Below are 19,313 nucleotides of genomic sequence, written 5' to 3'. Positions count from 1 at the left end.
TGTGTAATTAAATATTTCAGCAAAACATTCTGGGTTGGGAGCATAGGTTTTAACCTTTATGGGACAGCCCATATCTGTACACTGAGATCAGTGGAACCTCTCTGATGGTCTGATGGGGATCAGTGTTACCCATTAGACTGACTGCCAGTAAAACCAACAACCCCTCATATCTACGGTTGCAGCAAAAAGGAAAATACCATTCACAATGCATTACTTGCTTGGTATTACTGTCTATAGGTCAATGAATTGCAGGAGCCAGTGCTTTAGACTTTGATTGTCTAGAAATACATAGTAAGTGACAACCGTAAATTCTAATTCACACCACTCTGTGTGTGGTCCTGATAATGTCCCAGCCCATCAACATCAGGCTTTGTGGCATTTGTCCTTGCCTTGTGTGGCTGTCCAACTCTCACGCTTAGGTCAGGGTTATGTCAACCCTTGCACAATAGCCTCTTTTCCCGTTTTTTTTTTTCTTCTGATACTTCCTTCGTTCCATCTTCTTGCTGTACCAGAGTTTAAAATGTAATTAGGTAGTGCCAGCAGACCAAATCCCTCTTTGTTACAGGGAAGTGAATGCAGAGTTACGCTCTTGTCTGAAGTGGATTAATGCCCTGTTGTTACTGTAGTCAGCGTTGAATCTGATGTGCAACTTCTGTGGAGGCAATAGCTCAACGTGAGCTGCTCCCTAAGCACTCCAAAATGAGCTCTTTCTTTTTTTGTGGGAGAAGACATAAACCCCATATTGATTAAACCAGGACAAGCTAAAATAAATGCAACAATCTTCCTAGTCAAGCAGAACCTGAAGTATTAAAAAAAGAAATGCATATTTCCTTCTGCGGGATACCTATGGGCTTCTCTTCAGACATCAATACTGCTGCTGGTACTTATGGCTCTGTGAAGCCCTTAAGTCTTGTGGAGTGCTCAGATGCTGCTGCATGTTCTGTAACAACTTCTGTCCCTGGTATTAACAAGCCTATGTCCTAATTGATAAACGCATTCATTTTTTGTGTTTCCCAGAAAATGAAAACCAGAGAGGCTGACAACTTTCAGGATACAAAATGAATGTCGTGCTTTTTCACCCCCTTCCCCTTACCTGCTTAAGGATTTCCGCTGCCGTTTCATGTGAGCAATCAAATATCACATAGAACTCCTTGCCCTTCTTCATCTCCTTGAGTAAAGGCCTGGCATCTTTATTCCCAGAGGGCAGCTGGCGGATTTTGATTTTAATGTTGTATCTAGAAGGGGCTTTGATGAGCTCTTGCAGGCGAATTAGACCTGAAAAATGATATGCAATTATACAACTAACCATTCTGTGCAATGAGTATTTGTTGTGACTTAAACAGGGTCTCTTATCAGTCCCAATGTATTTCACATACCCTAAGGGTAGTTGTTACGTCTCATATTTGCCACCTCCTAACTAATATTGTTATAGCTTTTCCTTTTCATGGTTATACTTGCCTTCAACATCTAAATATTCTGAAACGTATTTTTAATTGGTTGACTATAGGATATGTTTGTATTGATGCTATATTGCTACGATTTACTGCAAAAAGGATATAATGTTTCTTCCCTAGTACCTAATTATTATTTTGTTATTAAACAACAAGAACAAAGAATTGAAGAAACCTCCTTACTAACTTTCCTACCTAATGTCAAGCATGAGCAGGTGAGGGGTGTTAGAGGGAGAAAAATGTTCAATGGCCAGCACCTCCACTGTAGCTCACTTAGAAGCCAGTGGTTAGCCTGAGTGGCACTTACCAATAATTATTCTTAATAGCCATCCATATGGCTCTCATTGTCCTCATTTCAGCATACATTGCAATACTCCGGAGAAGAAGCCTTAAATTTTTATTATCATCAATTTAGAGATAAAAAGCCTTGAAGGCATAGTGACTTGCGTAAGGTCACTCAGCAAGTCTGAGATCTTATAAAGAACTGAAATATTTTGAGAGCCAACTCTACATCTGTAAATACAAGAACGTGATTTCCAAGACTATGTCTTCAGCTGGTACAAATCTACATGGCTTATTTGAAGTTAGTGGAGCTCAACCAGTTGAAGATGTCTCCAAGTATTTAAACACAGTGCAATTCTACTAGCTAATTCAGCACTCCTATGTAATTTGTACTGCCTCCAAAACCTAAGAAAGATAGTTAAGAGTTCTTTGAGGTGTGTGATTACAGTCTCTTTCTCATTATCCATGAATGTAATTTACCCACAAAAAACTCATGATCTCCTGCTGAGTGAAAGTAAAAGGCTGCCTTAAAAAGATGTGTAAAGAGAGAGAGAATGCAGGCAAGAGCACTTCTGGAACAAAAATTGAACAAACTTTTAATATGAAAACACTCATTGCTCTCCTGCTGAGAGTGGGTATATATTTGTCTTGTGCGTGAATGTCCTTGGTTGAATGGTCCAATGGTATATATAAGGCAAGATGAAGCATCGCTATTTCTACTGAGGTTGGTGAGTGATTGCTATGTTGAGAACTGTTGGCTTTCACTCAAGTACTGGCAGTGTGTTTTGAAAAAAAAAAAATCTTTCCCTCCGCCTGCAATGCTGGGTCTGTTCTTTGTAGGTTTTCAAGTATCAACAATCAATATAGAATATTAAGCATCATGAGTATTCAAATGTAAATTACTGCACACTCTGTGAGATCAGAGCCTGGCTGGAAGCCAGCCTGTGTAAATATGAAATAATTTGAGCTCATTATTATGAGAATGGGGCACACGCTTCCAACACTGTTATTTTTCTGGAGGACCAGGCAAAAGCCTGAATCAACTGAGTGCCAGCATAATTGATAGCACAGGGGAATAACCATCAGTGCTCTCCTTCCTCTTCCTCCTCCTCAACAAGTCCAAACCCTTGGACATGATACCGCCAAGTCTTGATTTGGGACAAATCTTAAATTTGAAGTGCTTAGTCTGACTCCTGGCGGGAGTGGGGATGGCCTGGACAAGTGCAGTGCTTAGGGCAGTTGCTTTTCTCTCGCTTGGTAAGACTGTCTGGAGCTCAGCCCACAACAGGCAGGAGGCATCACGGACTGCCCATGAAGCTGGGAAGGAAGTAGCGGCCACACTGGGAAGGGGTCAAAAATCACATATCCTGGGCATCGGCCCCCTATCTGCAAAGTGGGTGATGTGACCTGAAGAGCGATGCAGAACTGAGCTGGAGAAGGAACTTGGATAGGAAAGATGTTGTAGAGTCTGGCCAGGTGGAAGCTGTGGTGACTGAGCATGAACTGTGGAGGGCCTGAAGAGAGCGTTAGCCAGTCCTACTGAAAGAAAGGCTCAGTTTAGGGCTTCAGAAGGGAATCTGTAAGGATGGAAACCAGACTTATTTCAGTAACTTTCCTGGCCTACTGTCTGTATTCTGCTGCCTTTTACTCAGACATGTAAACACTTTCTTTTTTTCCTTCAGAAACAGGGTTGGGAACTTTCTGTATTGTTGAGAAAGTATCTTGTGGTCTGTAACATTAATGGATTCAGCCTTGGGGTTGGATTACCTACCACAACTAGTGGTTTGATCAAGAGAAATGGTTTGCTCTAACAGTTGAGTAAAATATTAAAATATGTGACTGTCTTTGAATATTTAATATCATTTCATGATGTCTGGAACTACTGCAAGTTGTGTGTGATGTATTTGGGAGTTGAAACATGCCTAACATAAGCACAGTGTTCCAACAGGCAAATAATCACACACATTGGCAGTAAGCATGGTAGTGTGTGTTGTTAGAAAGTATTCACCTCCCCATTTCCCCCCCCCCCCTTTTTTTTAATTAAAAAAATGTATAGTTAATTCAGCCAGACTTAAAATTGAAGAAATGCTTTTACTACTTTGGGACAAAGTACTCCTTTTTATTAGAAAACTGTGTTAGGGTTAGCAAAGTTAGATGCCTCTTGTAACTGCAAGTTCAAAGAAAGAAAATTCAGTAAGAACTCAAATTGTGCCCTGTGCAAATTAATTGAACTGATGTGACAAAAAGATTTAGTTCCCCTCAGCCTTAAACAAATGCTGGGACAGCAGGCTAACAAGTGGGGAAAGTCAGGGATTCTTACAGAAGATGAGGAATTTGATGCATTCGCCCTTCTCAGCACCTGGTACGTTAAAATTATTGAATTCAGGGAAGATAGATCAAAAGCGGAGTCAAACCTGCACTGAAGGCAGTGTTATTCCTTTTGTTTGAGTTGTTGATAACTGAGACAAAGTCATGTGTCTGTTACAGATCAATGTGCCAAATAACAAAGTGCAAAAGTGGGATATTGGAAGGGTTCTGTTACAAACCACTAAATTAAACCAGAAGACATTATGTCTACCCAGTTCTAGCATGTGGAAAGATAAACCATAATTTATGGTACGTAAGTTTGGGAAATGCATGCTCAGTGTATCATTCAGTCCATTGCAAGTTTTCATTAGATCATTTTTAAACTTCAGAAGACAATTTTTTGCCTTACACAAAGGCATTGCACTTGATATAAACTAACTCTTTTTCAATACCTTGATGAAAAATAAACAGGAATTAATAATCAGAATGAAGGCTGATTATGGCCTGGGGACTCTGAACATAACATGAATTATGCTTAATATGGAAAAAAGGAGCACAGTCTCAACCTGAAAAATAAATACATTTGCTTAGGAGTCTTATTTTTCCCTAGCATTGGAAAGCTATAGGCATTAATGAGATGGACGAGAATTTCAGAAAGAGAACACTATGAGATGTTTAAATAAATATTTACTCTATAGCCAGAAGCCATTAATTTACTATTAAGAAAGATGACTTTGGATGAAAGTCCATCTTTCAATGGCACAGTAAGGACAGCATTTAGAAATAAAAATCAGCTGTAGTGCGCTTTACTATTCTTACTTATACTGAAGTCTAAGAGAGAGGGTAAAAACCTGATCAGCTCAATTGAGGAAACATGAAGGAATTTTGCAAATGTATTTTAGGAACAAAATACAAGCTTTATAACTGCTGTAGGTCCCTTTGGAGGAGACAGTAAAGTTGTTTAACATGGTGCATTTGGTACCATTTAACATGATATTTGATAAGAAGCAGCATGAGTAAGTACTTCCTATTACAAATGTAATTTTTAGCACTACTGGTTGCAGATTTTCTAGAGCTGCTTATATCAAATTTGCTTAACATTGACAGTCCTATAGAGTCCACTCAGTAGATTACTAACACTCAACAACTAATGTGATAAATATTGGAACCCTGAATCAATTCTAGAAGATTGGAAAAAAATGTTAATATTTTGTCAATATCAGAAAGGGTAAGTGAGATAACATAGAACGGCTTACCCCAGTGTAAGCACTGGACAAGCTAAGAGTAAAGCTGGTATGGTGGTAAAATGCTGAAGAATGAAAACATGGGACTATAATTATGAGAGATGTTACGCTGTCAAAGGGAGATAGCTCTGTATCACACCAAGTGCCTTTAGTGTTACAAGTTCTGTTGACACAGATAGCTCCCTAGATGTAAAGCACTTGTCCTCGGGAGATGTCCATCTTCATATGTGATACAACTTGTTCATGCAAAATGTGGGACTATAAAATAATCATTTGCCAGATCTCAAAAAGCAGATGTCAATGAGAAAGCCTTACTAAACAGTGGAGGTCTGTGAAAGCTGGTGCTAAGCCAGTCAGACATTTGTAGTGCTCTTTTCTCTGTATGCACTCCTAAATCACCAACTGGAAAAAAGTTATGGCTGAAAAGCATTTGGATGACAAAAACTGGCAGTATGGTAAATAGTGTTTGTGATAAGGAGGGTAAGCACAAAGGATTTGGATCATTTGGAAACATGAGCTCACTCAGATGAACTGGGGTTTTTAACATTGCTTAGTCCAGACTCTGCATTTCCATTTCCATTTCCATTTCCATTGATGGATGGGTCCATGCAGCAGTGAAAAACGTAACTACAGGAGGTGAACAGCTAGAGATCAGCAAACTGGCACAGTATGTGGCCTCTGTGCTGGAGCTGGCCATGACGGCATGTGGGCTTGCAGCAGTGCTGTAGTGTAAAGGATGAAAACAGGATTTTCCACACTTAATCTTCAAAATAGTCTGTTAATCTGGAGCAAGGCTAATCTCAACCTGAATAATCTGGGTATGGATCATTGGAAATTTACTGTTACAGCTATGAGTTCATTGTTTGTTTAGGAATGAAGCTAATCTTCACATACAATTAGTCTCTAAGAAAAAAAAGGTTAATATGTTTTTTCTTCTTGTAGTGTAACAATGTCAAACACGAGAGATGAGAAATAAAAAGAGCTTGAGCTAAATGGTGTCACTCTAGCTCAAAATCCAAAGACTTCTTATATTGAACAAAGCTGACCTGTTTACTTTCCTGACTCCAAGTTAATAAGATGATTGATGATTAATTTACTTTCTAAATATCTCTGCAAATGAAGTCTCTTTAATATCAGTCATTTTTGTAGCTGAACACGTACACAACACTTAGTGTTTTGGAAGGTTAATTTGCTAATGGAGTAGGCTGAAAAAGACCTCTACTTGTTTATCCATGAGTATATTTTGGTATACAGTGCTAGGAGCCCAGCAGAAATCCTGCTGAGCTAGACCATCATAATGGAAATGCAAGAAGACTGCTGCAGTAAGCCCAGCCTGACTTTGTCTTTCTCTTCTACCTCCAACCCTCTGGTGTACTCTCTGAGTCCAAGGTGAGCAGAATATTGGCACTGAGATCTGCCTCTTGGATCCAGGAAGAAACATGTGCTTCTTTTGTGCTGTCAACAGTGCAGAAAGATATACAACATTTTTAGCCTTAAAATTGAGGTTTGGCTTTTTTTTTAAGCAGAATTCTGTCTTTCAGACATGTTTTTACAACATGATTTTAATATACATGCTTTTTTTTTGCATACTCCCTTTAAAGGCTTAAGCAGATGCCTGAGCTCATGGCTCATCCAGGTTTGTTTTATGCCATTATCAAAGAATCAATTTAAATGTTACTTGCACATCTGTAGAGCTCTAGAAGGTGTTATACTTCTGTGGGCAATGGGAAGAGAAAGCGGAATGCTAGCCTCAGAGTGGGGTAGACAGAGAAGTGCTTAATTTGCACCACTGACCACTAATGCACAACAGGATTTTTCAGAAGTGCGTATGGTTCAGCTACACCTTTACCATAAAAGACAGTGTTGAAGGATGGTGGTGAGGGTTTACAGTGGAAAAACTGTCAGTGTAAGTCTTATTTAGTTGGCTCTACTTTCTTCATCTCTACAGGTATGATGTCTCCAAGAAAATCTTTTCTGCTGCATGGAATGTGCCCTTACCTGTAACTTTGTGCCCTGCAAAAAACAATCAGTTAGCAAGCCTTGCTTAGCGCTTCCTGTGTTTTGATGGGAGAGCTATAGACCTCTCTGAGCTTTTAATGGTTTGTTTACATGCACACCTTTTCTTGTGAAGCCAGGTTATGGACCCTTGATCCATGACTGAGTCTACACTGTAGGAGAGATAACGTTCTCTGCAGTCATGCTTGGAACAAATTTTGGTGTGTAATCCTGCTGGACAGGACTCCTTCTGAGAGCAGTTTAGATATGTAGTCCTCTCAATGACCAGAGCAGCTAATACATTGCTCAGAAACAAATACACTACAGTATATGGTATCAGCTACAGGGGTAGTAAAGCCTATACATGTAAAGACATGCAACAGTGGCTTGGACTCCCTTATACATTGACACCCTTCCACAGTCTCTGTGCATTAAAAAAAAAGTCCTAGTCTCTGATAAGCTTTTAAATCACTTGTTCCCAGGAATGAGTTTGTTATTCTCTTTTCTTCTATTTTTAACCTATGAATAAAAGGCACATGTTACTGATACTGATTGTCCATGGTATGTTACTGGACAGCTATGACTACTGTGTGCCCCAGGGGGAGGTTCTTGTCATAAAGAATTAATGATCTTCTATGAGTTAAGAGTCCCAGGCTGGAAACATCTTGTGCTGCTTTTGGATGGGATAGAGTTAATTTTTTTCACAGTAGCTAGAAGGGGGCTATGTTTTGGATTTGTGCTGAAAACAGTGTTGACAATACAGGAATGTTTTTGTTATTGCTTACACGGAGCCAAGGCCTTTTCTGCTTCTCATCCCACTCCACCAGCGAGTACGCTGGGAATGCACAAGGAGTTGGGAGGGGACACAGCTGGGACAGCTCACCCCAGCTGACCAAAGGGATATTCCACACCATATGATGTCATGTTCAGCATACAAAGCTGAGGGATGAAGAAGAAAGAGGGGGGAATATTCAGCGTGATGGCGTTTGTCTTCCCAAGTAACTGTTACGCATGACAGACCCCTGCTTTCCTGGAGATGGCTGAACACCTGCCTGCCGATGGGAAGTGGTGAATGAATTCCTTGTTTTGCTTTGCCTGCATGTGCGGCTTTTGCTTTACTTATTAAACTGTCTTTATCTCAACCCACGAGTTTTCTCAGTTTTACTCTTCCAAGTCTCTCCCCATCGCACCGGGGGGGAGGAGTGAGTAAGCAGCTGTGTGGTGCTTAGTTGCCAGCTGGGGTTAAACTACGACACATTTACACAAATTGCAACTTTCAGATTCAGTCTTCAGTACCCAGCTGACAAGTGAGTTTACTGTTTCTGAGAGTTTCAAGGAACAAGGTAGCCTCTACGTTAAAAATGTTGCAGCTTGAACTTTTGGGTTGTAGATGCATCCCTTTTAAGATCAACCCCTCGTTGAGAGGGGGAATCCCTAATCAGTCCCACACTACAATATTTATCAGTTTGAAGCTGTGTTAGTTGTTCCACAAATAGGAAGCAAAACATGACTGAGTATTCAAAATCCAGGAGCTACCTCCTGGAGTGACTTCTTAAGGTCTGATGAAATGAACAGCTTTCCAAAAGCCATAGCAGCAGAAGAATAGCTGAACCTTCAGAGACATTTTTCTTCTATATTCTGGGAAAAACTGCTGTAAGTATGCCAAACTGAACTATCACAGGCACTCTCTCTCACAGAATTTGTTCATGTATGTACATTAACAGAAGTACATGATCTGCAGTGCACCAGTACTACTTACCTGTGCTGTCTTCATATACTACTGTTACTATTTTCCAGTTGTAGTATAGTACAAGATCCAAAACTGCTCTGCTGATGGCTGCATAGTCTGGATAGAGGTTGATATAAAATGCATCTTTGTTATCCACTGTAGGGTGCTTCCATCGGGTCTGAATATGCGGGACTTCAAGTGCATTGCAAATGGACTGCACTGCGCTGACGGAGGAGCTGTGGGAAGGTCCGAACAGAGCAGCTACACCAAGAGCAAGCTGGTCGCATGCTGAGGGGGAGAGGAAGGGAGAGGAAGAAGCTTTTAGCTGGCAAAAGCAGGTAACTTGTGTGATGTTTACTGAGAATATTTATTCTCCATCCATCCCCATCATTTGAAAGTGAGAATGGGTAACCATGTTGCTCCCAAACCCACTGAGAGATTTGCAAATAGTTCCTGAAAATGGCTTTACTGATTAGCGTTATATCCTAGAACCTGCTTGCTACAAATAAAACCAAAACAACTTCTCTGCTCATTACCTTCAGATCACATTGATTCCTAAATTGCCTTTCTCAGAATGGCATTATCCTGGAGAAACCAGGAGCTCTCTGGCTATGGACTTGCCAAAAGGCTGTCATATGAATTAAGTTTCATGGCAGCATAACAGGAAATATGTTCATGGAGTTACAACAGAGACTCTACGGATTCCCTCCATGACTGGCAAGCTTCTACCCATGTGAGTTGCTTTAATTTCAGGCTACTGAAGGAATATAAACAGTAAAGGGCACTATGATTCATGGCTCTCCATAATCTGTGTTTACAAAACAGGCAGTAAAGCCTAAAGCCCTTAGTAATGACACAGGGAAATAAAGAACCAACAGACACTGACATTTTAATACCTCTCCAAATCAGTCAAATGCTAGTATCGACAAAGGTTTCTTTCTCCTTGTGCCTATATCTCAGGCAAAAGAATCCCTCCTGTAGGTGTCTTTTCATTTTTCTTTCCCTCTCATGTCTTTTCAGGCTAACAGACAGAAGATGAAGTAATATTAATTACTTTTGTCCATTAGTAAAATTTATTGCAAATGTTTCTAATAAGGTCTTTATCGACTGGGACAAAGCCCTGCACTGAGTTGCAGTGCTGTACTCTTTGTAAGGTAGTTGTCTGTGGAAAATTTAGAAATTACAGTGATTGGATGAAATACTAAGTACACAAACATCCACAATGAGCTGAGATTTTTTAAATTAGTATTTAGCTCTCTGATAGTAATAGAGTATGACAGGAAATCAATTATTTTCTCTTCTCAGTCTACAAATGAGTGCTTTACAGACAGCATAAAATGCACAGGTTTCCAAGGTTTAATTCAGAAGGCTTTGTAAAGGATCACAAGTTTTAATGTGCAAATTGCATAAATAATATCAATAATTCATGATGAGAAGAAATTACTACTGTCTGAATGTATTCCTTGTATGTAAAAATATTTATAATGAGCTCATTCTACAGATCAAATGGAGAAGGTACTTTCACAACAGTCACAGAAGAGATTCTCACTCTACAGGGAATCTAAAATCCTGTCTCTCTGGATTATATGGATTATAAATCCAGCATACTTGATTTTTCATAGCATATAGTTCCAGCATATATCTGATACTTGAAAAAGAATGCAATAAAGAGAATTTAAAGCTATTTTTCATGTTCTTTGAAAGCATTCTCCTTTCTTCCAGTCTTTAGTAAGAAACTAGAATACCATGAGGAGAATTTAGTATCTTAGACGTTTGGAAGGTGACAGTTTACCAGCATTCTAGCATGATTCGTGATGTTTATTTTCCAGCCTTCATTTGCCTTATAGCAGACACATCTTTTGCCTTATAGCAAGCATATCTTGTACCATTTACAGTGATAGATGTTATAGTGAACTGCAAAGCCCATCTGCAAAGTCTTAGCGACTTATGAGTCTTTCTTCAGACTTGTTTGCATGAGATTGTGTGCACACCATGTAATTCCAGGAACCAGATTGCTGTACATAAAATTTTAGCGAACTTCAAGGTTGCCTCCTAGAGGTGAAGAGTTACACTGTGCTTGAGGAGAGTTGTGACTTTTTTCCCTTTTCTGTTTTGGTCTGCAAGTAAATTAGACGCAAGTAAATTGGACCATAATTTTCCCTCTGAGAATAATAAAAGAATAGGCAAAAAAATTCCAAACTTGTCCACTCCAATTCTTATAGTCGTTTATCACAGAGAAACTTACTTCTACGTCTAACCCTCTGAAGCATTAATATTTCAGGACAGGGAGACTATTGGCCTCTGTTCTTAAAAGTACAATAGAAATAATTTGTTATGAATAATGGATATCTCTGTGTGTGTGTGCATTGTGACATCCCACTGTGCTCCCTGTTAGTCCGTGATCATACTCTGCAGAATTCCAGGTGGCAAATCTATCTTTTGGAAAGAAAAATGGGTTGGACTTGCCACCTTCCGTCTGGGGCTCTTAGCATGCAGACAGTATGTAGGTGTTTTATCAGAAACTAGATGACAAGTCCAAGTCCAGCTTCATTCTTAGTTCAAATAACTTTGGAAGATGAATTTTATGTTACCATTCACATATACATGTTACAATTGGAGCAAAAAAGGAGACCAGGCCGGGGAAAGGTAGTATAGAACATGTGTGTTACTGACACAGTAATTGAGATAATTACCTCTTCTGGAGGCTTCAAAACTATCAAAAAGGTTAATTCTCTGGATGTCATAGGTTAATGTGGTATTAGGCATCAGTGTTCTGTTTCTATTAATGTTGGTGACTGCAAACTTGAAAGCCAATTCTTCAATATTAACAGGTTCATTTTCCACAGTTTCAAATATCCCTCCTGTTGAAACAGAGATAAATGAGAAGTATTATTCACTTCTTCATCACTGTACATAAAAAGAGAAAAATAAATTATGAGCAGTAATAATCTGAGTGTTCATAAAGGAAAACAGTTAAAATCGTTAAAAGCACTGCAGCAAAAACTTATTGGATCATTAGTTTTTATCTACAGTGTCACTGTAGGTTAACTCAATATCATGAATGCTGCTTAGACAAACATCTGTGAAAGATGATGCATATTTATTATTCAGGCTTTTCAAAATAAAATTTTTAAATGCTTGTGAAAACTTCTATTGAATTCCCAACTAATGAAAGTAGTGATATTCATAGGTCTTGTTCCCCCTGCTCCAATCTAATCCATGTTTAGAGATGAAACTTGGATGTGTTGGAGATGTTTTCTGAAGTGTTTCTGCAAATCTTGGCAGTACAAGATCCACATTCAGAAGTGACTTAGGAGTTTGAGTAGAAATGGAATGAAAGTTTCCACTTGAGGCTGGTGTTTTAGTAGGGCTTTGGTTTTTTATAAAACTTAGGCAACCTTGTTGGCCATTTCTCAGTTTGCTCAGGGACAGGTGAGCATTTTTACTTTTTCAAAGCTTGTTGCTGAATGAACTGAATTTGTTGATATAGAACATAACTGAACCACACACTGCTCCCACAGATTTCACCTCTGTGCCAAAATGTCGATCTCTCCAGTGGTGTAGCATCTACCTGTATCATGATGACACTAGTTTAAAAGTCTTCTTCCAAGGACAGTGCTGAATCTAGCACAATTGCTCTCAACTTCCTATCATTCCTCTATACTCTTCTTCCAACATCTATTTTGAAGTATTTGAACAAAGACATGTCCCAACCCATTCTGTGCAATCCCAGCTGGGCAACTGCTTTTTGAGTGCTGCTTGATTTGTCAGAACTTTTCTCTACATTTCAAACTGAAATTGTATACACTTCCTGTTCTTTTTTAAAACAAATGAGGTGAATCTGAGCTTTTCTTTAACCTGGAAGCAAGTTTTCCAGAAGAGGACCTGTAAATAACCAATCTGAATTTTGGAAGCATTCTGAATGCTTTGGCATATACTCTGAGATGGGGAAGGTGGCTATGTTTCAAGCCAAAAGGCTGTCCCACTTATATGGGGATGTCTACTCCCTCTAGCCTCTAGAGACTTTATTATGCCAACAACACATTCAGGCTGTCTAGGAGCACTGGGATTTGATGAATGCATAACAAACACAGCTAATTTGAAAAAAAAAAGAGCTCCTTTAAACAGCAATCTCCAGCTTCAGTACTTGATTTTGCAAGTATAATTTACTCATTTAGTGCAAGTCACTAGAGAATACTTTGGATTTCTCAGTTACATATTTTCGCATTTCCCCATGTGAAATCTGAGCCCTAGATATTCACTTTATATTTTCTGAGCATCAGAATGTATTCAGCTAATGCACTGCAATCTCTTGCAATTTTGATGTCACCAGTGTAGGAATAGTGCAGTTGTTAGTTGACAATCAGGAAATGGGAACACAGTGGAATTAAAACCTGTTTCGAATTTTAACTCAGCAATGAAAACACTGGTGGCTATCAATCCCAAGTTGGCAATGTAATCTCTAGCTACTCTTGAATACACAGCATTATATTATCTCTCAAACCCATATATAACAATACCTTAACATGACTTAGGCAATTTTGCCAACTTAAGCAATTTTCTTGTTCACTGTATCTACTTCTCATTTACTATATGCATGTATTAGAACCTTAAAGACTTTCTGTTTGGTTTTTTTTTCCCCTCCATCATAAAATATACAAGTGATTACAGGAGACTGTGACACAGAGAAATAGCTGAAAAAAAAAGTTGAAGTGCTGGTTTTGGAATCGAATGTAAAACCTCATGTGGAATGTTGAGAGTCAGCACGATTTTCCAGATTTGCAAACTATAGGATTAGCAGAAGGAAAAAAATCTAATGCCTGTTCATTCAGATCTTATAATTCCTCATCCCAATGATGATACCAACAAGTTTACTACTTTTCTAGTTAAATAAAATTTGCTTTCCCTGCTTTCACCTGAGGCAGACAAGTATTTTTGGTTAGCTATAATGCCAGCTTGGGATTGGGACAGCAAGATACAACTGTTGTATTTTGCTTGGATCCTTACTAGAATTAGCAGAACATTGTTTTGTAAGGCAAGGTGGAAGTCACTGAGTATAATGGATAGCCTGAGAGAATTTTCTAATAAGACAGGGAGACCACCATCTTGGAAACTATTATTGTGCTGGGCTTGTATTAATTTCTTTTTTTCTTTTTTCTTCTTTTTTTTTTTTTTTTTCAAATTAGAACAACTTCTTTCAACCACCCTTGAGGTAACCTTCATAACTGTACATACACAAGCACTTTCATGTTTTAGGACTAGAACTTTTTCTAGACCTCTAATCAGTTGCCTATTAAATGGAGATTAATATTAATTGATGTATATCCGTGAACTATTTATACTTCATTAGCAGAATTTTGCAGATTTTTTGCTTGGTCCCTTTTAAATAAGAGTAGAAGTTCACTGGGCAGAGGGAAGGAGTGGAGGGAAAGGAGGAGTGATGGAAAGAGGGAAAGCATTGCATGGATGCGTTTCCTAAGCAAACTAATCAAAACTGCATATGTACTATCACATACACATCAAATATATTCAGATAGGTCTCTCTGAAAGTCAGCTGTATAATCACTATGTTGGTACCCCCTCAACATATTTTCCAGGTTCCTTTTGTACGTGTTAACATAGCAGTAAAGCACAGACGACTTTGGTTACATGCTTTCATTTGCTGGTGAGAGACTCTGGATAGGTCTGGTGTAAGAACAGGACAGCTAGTCAAGAGGTTCATAATCTTACACAGAAAATTTAGTTCAGCTGAACTGGAGATGCTGAATAGGGTGCCATTTAAAGTCTCTGAGAAGTAGTGCTCCCTCTCCTTGCTAGGATGGGGAAGTTTTGAGACCACAAAAGTCATTCTTCCAAGTCAGTAAACGTTTACTTGACTGAATGAATGTTCTCCTGATTAAACCCTAAAGTAAGCACAAAGAGCCATGCCCTGCTGCCCATGAACAAAGTCCATGAGACAGTTTATGGAGGAAGTTTTGCTTACTGTGAGTGAAGTTTGGGATAGTTGCACTGTGAAAAGCTTGAACTGCTACCTATTTGAGCTTGATTTTTCTGTTGGGACCTATGTGTGCAAAAAAGAGTTGAATCAGTCTATAAATTTGCATCACAAACAAGCCAGCAGATAAAATCTGGCTGTTCTGTGCTGTTGTGTTTTCATCCATGTATCCTTAATGAAATCTAGCAATTTAGTAAATAGTTCCTCTTCCCCCATGTCCTGCTGATGACTTACAGTCAAGCTTAGAATTTATTGTAAGGTCCAGGTTAAAAAAGAAATAGCAGAGTAAGTGACAAGTTTGATGAAGAACTGTTTTGTCAGATGATTCATTTAAACAAAGTAATTACTATACAACATTTTAAAAACAAATTAACCACAGGATTCTACAAGGGAAGGAAAAAAATCAATATTAACTCAAGATATAAATAATGCTCCAGAAATGAGGCTATTATTGCTAAGCACAAAAACAAGCACTGGCTTTCAAGGTAGGCTGCTGGTAGCACATACAAGGGACAAAGCTTAAATTTTTGGGTCCTCCCTTTCATCTTCCTCCCCTCCTTCCCACTTACTCAGCCAGATAGTGAATCTGCTGCAGCAGCTTCGGCTGACCAAAAGCTGCCTAGTCCTGGTCAGTGGCAAACCTGACCTTTCTTCTGCACAGGCACTACATCTGCCCCCATTATGAGTGGGATCGGCTGCCTGAGTCAGCAGGAACCTGCCTACCCCAAACCAGGTAAGTGCCAGAGCTACAGGGGTTGCTCTGCTTCACATGGATGTCAACACCTCCCAGAGGCTGTTTCACCAGTTACAGCTGGGGAGCAATGCCAGATGTAGGTTACCCCATCCTATTGCACACAGGGAGTAACTCTCCACCAGCCACATGTGAGCACATCAGTGGGAGAAGCCCAGGTTCATGTCAACTTAACCAATAACCCTCCTTCGGCTCATGTGTGTGAGGAAACGTTTCACTTTAAGCATTTAATTTATAAAGCGATGTCTGCAAGCATGAAGGAAAAAGCTGTATCTGCCCCTACTTTTAATGTAGCTGTGGAAAGTAAGAGGAAAATGACTACTTGGCTAGTGTTGCTCTGACAGAAATGAGGGCTGAGCCACACGAGTGACTGCTCAGCAGAGAGGATTGAGAAATGCTAGTCAAACTAACCACTATGGCAAAGCATCAGCCCCATTCATCCTCTGAAGATAAAAAAATTCTACAGCAAGTAAAATGTCAAAAATATAAAAGCACACCTCAGTAGGCACACCTGAAAAAGCAGCTCCAGTCCTTCTGAGCAAGCAAATGTTTCCATTTAAAGGGGCTATCATGGACTGAGAGAGTTTCAGAAAAGGTCACGGCTGAATCCATTTCCATACCTCTCAAAGGGTCTCAACATTTTGCTTCAAGACAAGGCAGAGCTAAAAGCTTATTATTGGAAAAATTCTCTGTCTCTGTTTTAAAGCCAGTCATAAACAGCAACAGCTAAAAATTGACGCCCTTTCTGATGGCAGCTATCGACCTGTCTCCCTGGGCTTCTTTGGTCAGGTTTCCTCAATGCAAAATATCTCACTAATATATTTTAGTCCCAATACAGTGGATGTAGTATATTTTTTTTTAGCCATGTATACATAGAAGTGCCTGAATAGCCTTGAAGGAATTTCTGTGATTTCAGTCAGTAGTATCACTTTGATGCTTTCAAAGTAAAATGCTAACTTTTCAAAATACTTTTTAAAGTCATATCCTGCTTGCAGAGAGATTTTCCTGACCTACTCCATAGCAAACATAAGAACAGCATCTTACGGCATTGGGGGTTTTTTTGTTATTTGCTACTTCCTATTAAAATACTACATAAAGCCAGATGAAATGGAGGTAGTCTTACAAAGACAGTACTGATAGCCTGCAAAAAGAGGTGTGAAAATGCCATGCTTTTTGAGGGTAGTCTATATTTTCTTCTGACACCTAAAGGAGACCAAAAGAGAAAAAATGTGTTCTGCTCTTAAGCCAGCCTGAGACCCAGTGGTCACCATAGACATGCCAAAAAAAGCAGTTATTTTTCAGAGGTAGATCTTGCTCTGGGACATGCCTGTGTTCATTATCTTGGTGGATAAATTTCATATTTCCCAATTAAATTTGTTAAAAGTCTCTCCAGCTCACTGGTGGCTGTGTGAGGCAGCTCTGTGGTAGGTCCATGTACATGCTTACACACCAGACCAGCAGTCAACCTCCCTTTCACACCAGGAATCCACTGTGTATCACCTATTGAACTGTCCTCCAGCCATTTTTTAATAATATATGTTATCACTTACATAATTCTCTCTACTTTTGACCAGTGGAAAATGCTGGCAGTGTAGGGAAGTAATTTGCTTGTACTGTTAAAATAGAGAAAAGTGTTGCAGAATACTAGATACAGTATTCAAGGACCATAAGTCAAGCCACCAGATACAATGAGATTTAAAAGATATATTGCTGGGATTTTTATTTGCTGCCAGATTTTCATCCCCCAGCATACCATCTGTTTCATACAGCCAGCAGTCCCAGCAACTTAAAGACGATAGCTCAGCTATTCATATAGGCATATGACTCCAGGAGTAGCCATATTAATACCAGCATCAAGTATTTTGATATTTTGACAGAAATTAAAGTGAGAAACAGGTGCTAAAAAACCTGAAAGCTGTATGTTGTTTACATTCTTATTCAGGTTCTACCTTCAAAAGAATGCTGTTTGAAAACAAACATGCTGACTATGCAGTAAAAAATGTTTGAAATGTTAAAACATACAGACTAAGAAGGATAGTGGAGGCAAAATATAGTTAAGATTACAATTAAGATTTTCCTTATAAAGACATAGGTATTTTTCCCTTTACTAGACAAAAAGAGGACTTTCTGTGGCTTACAGCTGTTTCCAGTTAAGGATAAAACTTTACTTCTACAAGGCTGATGTCCAGGTTTTCTTTTTTTGCTCAAAGGATATCCTAATTTCATAGTCTCTCCTCCTGGCGAGGTGTTTGTTGCACAGGATGACACACTGAATAAGCAATGTGGAAGCACGGAGCCCACTGGATGTCATTGCTCCATCCCAGAGCTTTGAGCCACCAACAGCTTTCAAAGGCAATCCAGTGCCACAACATGCAGGTGATTTGCTAGCAGGATTTCCAGAAACATCTGAACATCTATCTCCTGAAGGGATTTATGCTCTGAGAAGCCTCCCCTCCTTTCCATAGCACTGTCTGAACACCAGGAGGTCCATGAGACCTCATTAAAACCCATCTGTCAGTCACTGAAGAGAAATGAGACTTAAAATCCTAATGACTGTGAAGCTATGTGTCACTGGTTTCCCAAAAGAGAAGCTGTTGCTGATGCCAAGTTAATGTAGGAGATTCATAAAGCCAAATTAGCATGCAGTTTGCCCTTGCTCTCTGTCAATATAGATATGGACTCACACCGCTCTGCTGGTGGGATGGCTATGGACTCACACACACCTCTCAAGCTTAGTGGGGCTAGCAGAGTGGTAGGGGTAGACCTGCTAGCCCAAGAGGGGAACAGGGCAGAGCAAAACAGTGTTTATGAAGTTCTTTTCTGCAGATAATGACCACTTACAGAGTTATAGAGTGTGCCACTTGGACGGAAACCACTCACTACAGGAAATCCCCCCCGAGCATTTTTTTCCATTTTTGCCTCTGACCAGAGGACATATTCTCCTGTGCCATGAGGAGTCTGAGAGCCGATGCAAGTGCACTCATTACAGAGCTAAGTCTGGGCATTCAGCTGACTGGAAAAGAATAATCAAATAAGTTGTTACTTAAAGGCTTACCTTTAGCAGACAGTTTAACAGTATCTTTCTTTTTGAAGTTAGCTCACTGACTGTGTAAGATTAGTCCAGAAATTAACTATTATTTCTAATTGATACATGACCTAAAAACTACTGTTATGTGTTTGTGCATATGAAAAAAAAAGTTTCTCATGAAGAATCATTAACGATCACAATCCTACAACAAACAGTAATTGCATTTTACATTTACAAATCCAGACCAAAGTGGGTTTGCTCCCCTAGGTTTTTGTGGAATTAGATGCATGGGGTTTGCATTTGGCTCGCAGAATGCAAACTGAACACATCAGCATTCTTTGCACAGGTGAATTTAGCCTTGCAACAGGGACCTCTGAATTAGGCAGCTATTATCATCCTCATTTTACAGACAGTGAAACTAAGAGCTTGAGTGACTTTCCTACCATCACTCCCTCTTCAATCTGTTCAAAAGCTGTTTTGGAAAACTTCCATACATTGTGCTCTGTTTCAGCCTATTCCCACCCTTTTTCA

The 19,313-nt window shown here is 39.4% G+C and overlaps 2 protein-coding genes across 8 annotated transcripts in view; both read right to left on the bottom strand.

Annotated features, from left to right (window-relative positions):
* CCT8 (chaperonin containing TCP1 subunit 8) overlaps positions 1–19,313 on the bottom strand; it is a 336,809-nt gene that overhangs the window by 229,778 nt on the left and 87,718 nt on the right. The window lies entirely within an intron of this gene.
* Positions 1–19,313, bottom strand: part of GRIK1 (glutamate ionotropic receptor kainate type subunit 1) — a 173,970-nt gene that overhangs the window by 66,982 nt on the left and 87,675 nt on the right. For all 6 annotated transcript variants that reach the window (XM_069785257.1, XM_069785260.1, XM_069785261.1 and 3 more), the window contains exons 2-4: positions 11,702–11,869; positions 9,039–9,296; positions 1,094–1,275 (exon numbers count right to left, since the gene is read on the bottom strand). In XM_069785257.1, the coding sequence (XP_069641358.1) occupies positions 1,094–1,275; positions 9,039–9,296; positions 11,702–11,869 (608 nt within the window). The remainder of the gene's footprint in view (positions 1–1,093; positions 1,276–9,038; positions 9,297–11,701; positions 11,870–19,313) is intronic.

This window comes from Haliaeetus albicilla, chromosome 6 (genome assembly GCF_947461875.1).
Source record: "Haliaeetus albicilla chromosome 6, bHalAlb1.1, whole genome shotgun sequence".
Taxonomy (NCBI): domain Eukaryota; kingdom Metazoa; phylum Chordata; class Aves; order Accipitriformes; family Accipitridae; genus Haliaeetus; species Haliaeetus albicilla.
This window is presented reverse-complemented; position numbering and strand designations above follow the sequence as displayed.